This window comes from Sciurus carolinensis, chromosome 1 (genome assembly GCF_902686445.1).
Source record: "Sciurus carolinensis chromosome 1, mSciCar1.2, whole genome shotgun sequence".
Taxonomy (NCBI): Eukaryota; Metazoa; Chordata; class Mammalia; order Rodentia; family Sciuridae; genus Sciurus; species Sciurus carolinensis.
The window spans coordinates 181,395,994-181,403,282 of NC_062213.1; the positions used below are offsets into that span (position 1 = coordinate 181,395,994).

The window sequence follows — 7,289 nt, forward strand, 5'->3', positions numbered from 1 at the left end:
CTGGGGAGTGGGGGACTCCAAATTAAATAATATTAGAAACCAAATCCTTTTTAGCCAGTGACTTTTTCTTATTTATTCATAAAATAAATTATAGTTAATTATATGTATATGCCTTTATTTAACTCCAGTGTTTACTCAGCAGCCTTTTATTTTTATTCATATGTATACCAAATGTTAAACATAACTATTGTTGGGCATTTGAACTTTGTTTTTCTTTACTATTAAAAATGCTATTAAACGTATTTGTAAATGGTTTATTTTCCTTTTGACTTAATTCCTTAAGGTAAGGTTACTAGGTCAAAATTATATATGCTTTTATGGCTCTTGTTGTAGATTAGCCTTCAAAAGAACTAAATCATCTATGTGAGGGTGGCTGCCCCTTCCTGCTGGCCCTACTGTGTTTTTCATATTGTATGTGTATGAAATGAAATTGCTACAGCACTTTCAAATGTCCCTGCCTATCTTGGTTTCCCCAACTAAGTCACAAGCTAGGTGGCCAAAGCTGCTCACCTGTCCGATAGGTTTAATGCCAGTTATCTAACTGAAGTTAAATGTTTTCGAGATGACCTAGGGTCCACTTCCTTCTCTTTGCACTTGTAATCTATTTCTCAGAATTGTGTTCAGTGTTATAAACCTTTCACTTTTGGAGTTTCCAACATAGATTATTTCAAGTATATTCTAAAAACCTTGTCAAGAAGGTGTTCCAGGGTCCTGCTTTAATGCAATTAGCATATTAGTTTATTTGTGAATAAACACTGGTTTGTTAACTATTCCCCCTAGAAATCTTAGGTAAACTAGTAATTTCTTAAGCAAACCCACTCTTCATTGTGCTAAAACTAGCCAGTCCAGCCCGTATGTCAGTTTGTCCAGAATCTGACTGAGGTCAGAAACAGGTCTTGAGGGCAAAAGGAGTGTGAACTTGAAAATACTGCTTGATAATTTCATTAATACAAATCACAGTAGCATTGAAAGCAGCTCTGACAAGTGGACCTTGTTCAGTTCAGGCAGCTAAAGGAGAAGGTATCTAGTACTCTGCCTGGAACTGAAAGTTCATCCCAGAAAAAAAATAGGCTTTGGAGCACAGAGGTATTTTCTTTGAGGAAAAAGAACCGAACTGTCAGCACTGGGTACAACTGCCAAAAAGAAAAACATAAAACTGTGCCCAAGCACTAGCTACAAGGCCACACCAAATAAGAAAAGCTGGCTCCTGTAAGTTTCAGGACAGGAGCTATTCCTCATTCAAGTTTTCCCCAGCACCTAGCACATAGTAAGGTGCTCAGTTTGTGGGTGTTGAATAAATGTGTGAATGCTCAAGATGACTTCCTGGTAATTGGGTTCAGGAATCTACTGGGAGGAGCTTCAACCTGTTCCTGTAAGTTCCCTTTTAGAAAGTCTCAGAAGTGGTTGCTTGTCTTCCAAGAAGACAATGTGGGGAGGAAGCCTGAAGAGAGGACAGGCTGGCAGATGGGAGCAGAGTGCATGCTAGCTCAAAACCCTGAAATCCTTCCAAGAGCAGTGACTAGGTGACTCCACTAGACAGCCACCACCTGCAGCAGAGTTCAAAGCTAGAAGAGGATATATGAAAGTGTTCTGAGGGTATGGAGCTGCCTGGGCCAAGTACAGTCACATGCCAGCCTCTACTCTTCCTTTGGGAACAGCACCTCACTTTCCACCGCAGCAGAGCACCCCAGCATTGCTTGCCTGAGGAACAGACTGTTCTACAGGGGCCCTGGCTTCATGGCCCACCCAGAAGCACCCAGCTGCCAACTTGGGGACCAGTGAGCGCCTACAGCCTTAGCTGAGCCACATGGACACATCTTCCAGTGAGGCTTGGACACCAGCACCTCATGCTCTTGTTCATGGGTCCCTCACATCAGCCACTGCTCCTTCTCCTTGATGAAGTGCTCTGCCCAGCGGCGGGTCAGCTCCAGGTACAGACTGGGCTGATGAGGCAAGTAGTCCAGATACAGGCGTGTTGGTGTCTTCTTGGGAATGGCCTTCTCGATCTGGGTACCCTCATGCCACTCATTGAAAGAGGTGATGGAGACGATCTCAGGCCTCACAGTTAGGGCTGCCTGCAGGGCTGTCTCATAGTACTTGCCATTGACCCTGTTCCGAGTGTTGTGGTTGTTCCAGGGCCGAATGCTGGTGTCAATATAGCCAGGCCCCACACTGGGAATGAACATGAGGTTATTGGCATCACAAAAGTTCTTCACAGCTTTCCAGTTCTGGTGGGAGGACCCGAAGGAGAAACCATTGGAGGCAAAGTAGGTGTACATGCCATCGAATCCTGCAGCAAGGATGTCGTGGGTATGGCCTTCCTCCACCAGCAGTGCTATGAAGACCCCATCATAGGGAGTGTTGCGGATTGAGTGGGGCCCATTTGGTGTCAGGAGGTGGGCCCAGGCTTCAGGGGACGTCAGGTATGAGTCGTAGATATAAAAGAGCGGGAGGCTCTTGCCCATGCTGTTCTTATAGCGGTAAAATGCACCATGGGATCCATACCTGAGGAGCAGGAGGAAAGATCCTGAGTTGGATGCAAGAAACTAGCACAACCTTAGAAGCAGCACAGGTGGAATTGTTCTCAGTGTGCACAGCACAATTTGGGATTTAATTAGTCTACACAGTTGAACTTATCAAACCTCTAAGCAAGAACCTGTTCCTCACTGCCTTTCCCCAGCCCTGCCATTTACTGAACCTCACTTCCCCACCCAAGGCACACCACCACCATCTTTCATATGGACTGCAGCACTAGCCATTTAACCTCTTGACCAGGCTTCCATTTCTGCCCTCTTATAATACAGTCTTTATTTTTAAAGTGTAAACCAGATCTGACTGCAAGTTTATCACTACCTATAAGACCCCACCTGCTTGATCTGACCCTGCCTACCACCACTCCTGTCATCTCACCCATCTCCACTACCCATCTGGCCTTTCTATTCCCTGTCATGTTAGGCTTGTCACATTTTAGGGCCTTGGCATTTGCCAGTCCTCTAGAATTCCCCCCGCCCCCATCTTTGCAGAGCTTTTGGGGTGAGGGAGGCTGGGATTGAACCCAGGGTCTCATATGTGTTAAGCAAGCTACATGCTACAATCCCAGCAGCACCACCACCACCCCACCCCCAACAAACACACTTGTTTTCAATTAAACATTTCTTCTCACAGTTCTGGAAACCGAGAAGTCCAAAGGAAAGGTACCTAACAGATTCAGCTTGCCTCTGATCACAGAGTCCACAGGACTGGAATTGAAACCCAGGTTGTCTGACTTCAAGCCAGTAATTTCTTTCCTATTGGGGATTGAACCCAGGGACACTACCATTGAGCTACATCCCCAGAGGCCCCCCCCCACTTTATTTTTTAATTTTAAGACAGGGCCTCACTAAGTTGCTGAGGTTGGCCTTGGACTTGCAATTCTGCCTCAGTCTTACAAGTGACAGATTATAGATATGAGCCACTGCACCCAGCTAAGCCCAGTAATTTCTTACTGCAAAACAGCTGCTGGGAATACCTGCATTTGACCCTTGTATCTCTTGACCTGGCCCTCCAAACTTTCTATCCCTTTCTCTCCATTTTGATCCCCATCAAAACTCCAGTCCCCAGAGCAGCCTTACGTGTCAATGATGTACTTGATGTTGTCATGTACAGTGATGTCATCCCGGCCCTTGTAGGGTTGGATATGGAAAGCCACCTGCCATAAACAGAGGAGTTACTGGTCAAGAGAGTATCTGTTCAGGGGTCACCACAAATAAGGCTCATGCTCCAACCACGTCTGTAGGAGAGGCTGAGTTCAGGAGAAAATCTGGCAGTGGTGGGCATGATAGAGTTAAGACTGCCATTACCCTTGTAGACCAAAAAAAGGAAGGCCAAGAAGTTTCCCCACCTTCCACAACTGGGCATCTAGGAACCATTCTGGTGGGCTGCCACAGGATGGCTAACAGGTTCAACCTGTGTACCAGCTCTAAGTGATCGGCACTAACTGCCTGAAACAATGGGAAGCTGTGTCGATGGGCAAATGTGCCTTGATCTGGTAAATGTGTCAGTGGTGGACTCAGGAACGGGGCATGTAGCTCCTTTCTGTCATTTCTCTTTGCCACAGAAGTGGAGATTGACTTAATTGGTACATTTAGTGAAATAACTGTGCTTAGTTCATGTCCTTCCACTTGAAGGTGAGCCTGCCAGCTGATGACCTGTGTTGTGCTGCACTCTGTGAGGCCCAGCACTCCCGTCTGCCAGGGAGTTGGGTCCAGAATTCTGTCTGCAGATCCACTTAGCTCTTGCCTACCCCTTATCCAAGGTCAGGATCTCCAAATTAACTTCTTCAATTGTTCTTTTTTTGTAGTTGTAGATAGATGGCATACCTTTATATTATTTGTTTCATTTTTATGTGGTACTGAGGATTGAACCCAGTGCCTCACACATGCTAGGCTAGTGCTCTGCCACTGAATTAACTTCTATTATTATTTAATTAAAAAGTGGCATTTATTTAGTCTCCCATTTGTCCTATATTTAGTTTTCTCAATTCAGGAAAGTAAGTGTGACACAGGTAATGCTTAGGAGAACCCTCCCCAACACCACACTTGCTACCTATTTACCACACTGGACTACAGCCAAGAACTTCTCTAGGGCTTTAACCCTGTAGGCAGAGAAGGGGAAATCCCCAGAATGAGAGCACATGACCTCTTCCTTGAGACTCACCTGGATGTTAAACTGATGGGCTGCATCCAGAATAGCAGGTACAAGGTCATCTGAGGGTTCCCCATTATCATCAGCCATACCAGGTGGGTACCAGGACAGAACCAAGACGCCTGAAACACAACAAAGAAGCCACTTTAAAGGTACAGTACTCCTCAACAGATTTCTCTTTCCTCACAGATCATCTTCAACTGAGAAACAATTCATGAAAACCTGCCAGGTTCATTTCCTGCAAAACCAATCCCTGAGCTTCGGAGCTGTCCATGCCTGCAGTGCTGAATCGCTCTGGCCAGGAGAGCTATAGAGCACCAGGCAGGTCAGACGACTTTTGGTTCCATCCGCAAATAGCAAAACAAAGTGGAGAGGGTGGCAATGCCACACCCACCCAGAAGCCCCAGTCCTACCTCCCAAGAAGAGGATCTCTGAGGTCCCACACGGAGAAGAGCCCTGTGCAAAAATGCATCTTGGTGCTTCTTGGGGCATTTACTGTGACTATGTCTCTAGACTGTAAACCTGAAGGATGGCCCCTGTCTTATTTATCTTTGTATTCTTCTCACCCCTCTTTGTCGTTCCCTATTTCCCCCCTCTTTCACAAACCATGTCCAGGTATGATATTAAAATGTACTGTAAAATGTATCAGAATTTAGTGCCAAAATCTGAACCAAGTGAGCTTCCCATGCCAACCTACAAAGGAGACTCCCAGAGCCTGTCCTGTAGACAGGCACTTGATGAAAAGCTCCTTCTCGCCCCAAGCAGGGTCTATCATACAAATGGGCAAAGTTTCTCCTGTACAGTCAGCAAAAGCAAAAAGGGCTGCTGCTCTCCCCTGCACCTGTTGTGAAAGCAGAGACCGTCCCACGCTCTATTCCTTTGAACCCCAGACTCCTGAGGAACCAAGATACCCAGGTTTCACTTCCCTGGAACCTGAAAGCCCAACAGATTTGAAGTCTCTGCCTCCCTCTCTTTGCTGTCCCTACCCAGGACAGCTCTGGTACAAACTCCCAGCAGCTCTGCCCTATAGAAGGGCTCTGGAATTGGGGGTCAGAAGGGCCCAGGAAGGCAATCAATACTAAGAGGAAGGAGCGGTGTCGCATAGTGGGTCCGGGTAAGAGTGGGAAGGAAAGGCTAAAAAGTCAAGCTGGAGGTTGAATAAAACCAAAGGCCCAGTGACAGGGACAGCAGGGAGGCTGTGGGACAGGCCGGCAGGGGGGGGGGGGGGGGGAGCTCACCGATGGCGGCTTCCTTGAGCTGGGTCATGTGCTCCCGCAGCACGTCGGGGTCCCGGGAGCTGTAGGGCCCCAGCTCTGGGTAGAAGCTGGATCCCAGGTCATCTGGGGGACTGTGACGGCCGCGGGGGTAGCTGGCCGAGATCTTGGGGTCCCAGTGCGGCACCATGACGTGGTCCCAGTGGATGTAGTGGCCCTCGCGCCGCGGGCTCCCGTACCACGAGTAGTAGAAGGCGTGGAGGTCCGAGTAGACGCGCAGACTCTGCCCGGGGGCGGGCTCGGCCTCCGCGGGGACCGGCCCGGGAGAACTGCGGGGCTCTGCGGTGCGGGGCGGCAGCGGCGGCGGCGGAGCGGCGGGGGCAGCCGGGGCCCGGGCGGCGGGCGCGGGGGCTCCCTCCGCACGTCGCTCAAAGGGCGCCAGCTCCAGGCCCGGGCCCAGCGCGGGTAGTCCGTCCGGAGCTTTGAGCGTGCGCAGGCCCATGAGAGTGCCGAAGGCGAAGAGCAGCACCAGGAACAGCGCGATGCAGGCGCGGCGCCGCCGCCGGGCCATGGCGGTCCCTCCGCTTCCCCGGCCCAGTCCCGCTACCTCCCGGTGAGCAGCGCCATGGCCGCCCTTCCGGCTCGCACCGCCTCGCCGCCTGCGCGCGACCCAGGGAGACGACAGCGCGGAGCCGGGAGCGGCGTGGGCGGCTCCCGGACTCTCCCCGCAGTGCGGGCGGGCCCGGCACACAGAGAATGCAGGCGGCGCAGACCAAATGGTGACGGGTTGAGGGGGAGACTGGACAGGAGCTGAGACCAGCTCTGCGAGTTCCAGGCCAAAGGAGTGGGAACCTAAGTCACGCTGCTGGGACAGCGGAGTGCAGGCGCCCGGCGCGGGAGAGGAAATGCGGACCTCTGGAGTTCAGGAGACTGTCGGGGTGGCAGCGCTGGAGCAGGGATGAGGGGAGCAGAGGGCGGGGTGGGGAAGAAAGTGGGTATCTACTGCTCTCTCGCCCCAAGGACCCCCTTCTTCATCGACCCCTCCTTACTGACTTCACTATACCCCTCCCACTGGTCTCAGTCACCAGCCATCCTTATTTGCCACAGAACCTGCAACTAACACCCAAGGCAGCCTCGGAAGCCTAGGAAGCGGGGCGTCGGGAAAACCCCATTCTGCAGACACTGGTTATGGCCTTGGAGCTGCAAGACCATGACTTGCGCAAGGTCACAATGACCAAGCCTAAACCAAGGGTCAGGATCTGCTCTCCAGAGCTCTTTGCACTGCCCAGACTGCTGGGCTTAGGCTGCTGTCATCCCTGGATTCTCTCTTGAGAGAACATCCTACAGTTGGTAAGGATTAAAAGAGATGGTTCCCTAAAACACTTTGTACAG

The 7,289-nt window shown here is 50.4% G+C and overlaps 1 protein-coding gene and 1 long non-coding RNA gene across 3 annotated transcripts; one reads left to right on the top strand and one right to left on the bottom strand.

The window, feature by feature from the left end:
* The first annotated feature begins 360 nt into the window (after positions 1 to 360).
* On the top strand, positions 361 to 5,328 carry LOC124977003 (uncharacterized). The gene is made up of 2 exons (XR_007107092.1): positions 361 to 1,931; positions 4,873 to 5,328. It is a non-coding gene; the product is annotated as an uncharacterized LOC124977003 (long non-coding RNA).
* Maneal (mannosidase endo-alpha like) lies at positions 361 to 6,654 on the bottom strand. 2 transcript variants are annotated; one of them, XM_047540127.1, is made up of 4 exons: positions 5,922 to 6,654; positions 4,696 to 4,805; positions 3,612 to 3,688; positions 361 to 2,505 (listed from the first exon to the last, which is right to left on the bottom strand). In XM_047540127.1, the coding sequence occupies exons 1-4, from the start codon at positions 6,466 to 6,468 to the stop codon at positions 1,869 to 1,871; spliced, it is 1,371 nt and encodes a 456-aa protein (XP_047396083.1). In that variant the 5' UTR covers positions 6,469 to 6,654; the 3' UTR covers positions 361 to 1,868. The 2 variants fall into 2 exon arrangements, with proteins under 2 accessions (XP_047396083.1, XP_047396094.1); XM_047540138.1 differs by lacking the exons at positions 3,612 to 3,688; positions 5,922 to 6,654 and having other exon boundaries at positions 4,696 to 4,766.
* Between the last annotated feature and the right edge of the window lie 635 nt (positions 6,655 to 7,289).

Excerpts from the sequence above, each read along its gene's own strand:
- Maneal (XM_047540127.1), bottom strand. The coding sequence starts at position 6,468 with ATGGCCCGGCGGCGGCGCCGCGCCTGCATCGCGCTGTTCCTGGTGCTG. Across the intron at positions 4,806-5,921 it reads GCTCAAGGAAGCCGCCATCG|GCGTCTTGGTTCTGTCCTGG; the intron begins GTGAGCTCCCCC and ends GTTGTGTTTCAG. Across the intron at positions 3,689-4,695 it reads CCCATCAGTTTAACATCCAG|GTGGCTTTCCATATCCAACC; the intron begins GTGAGTCTCAAG and ends TGTTTATGGCAG.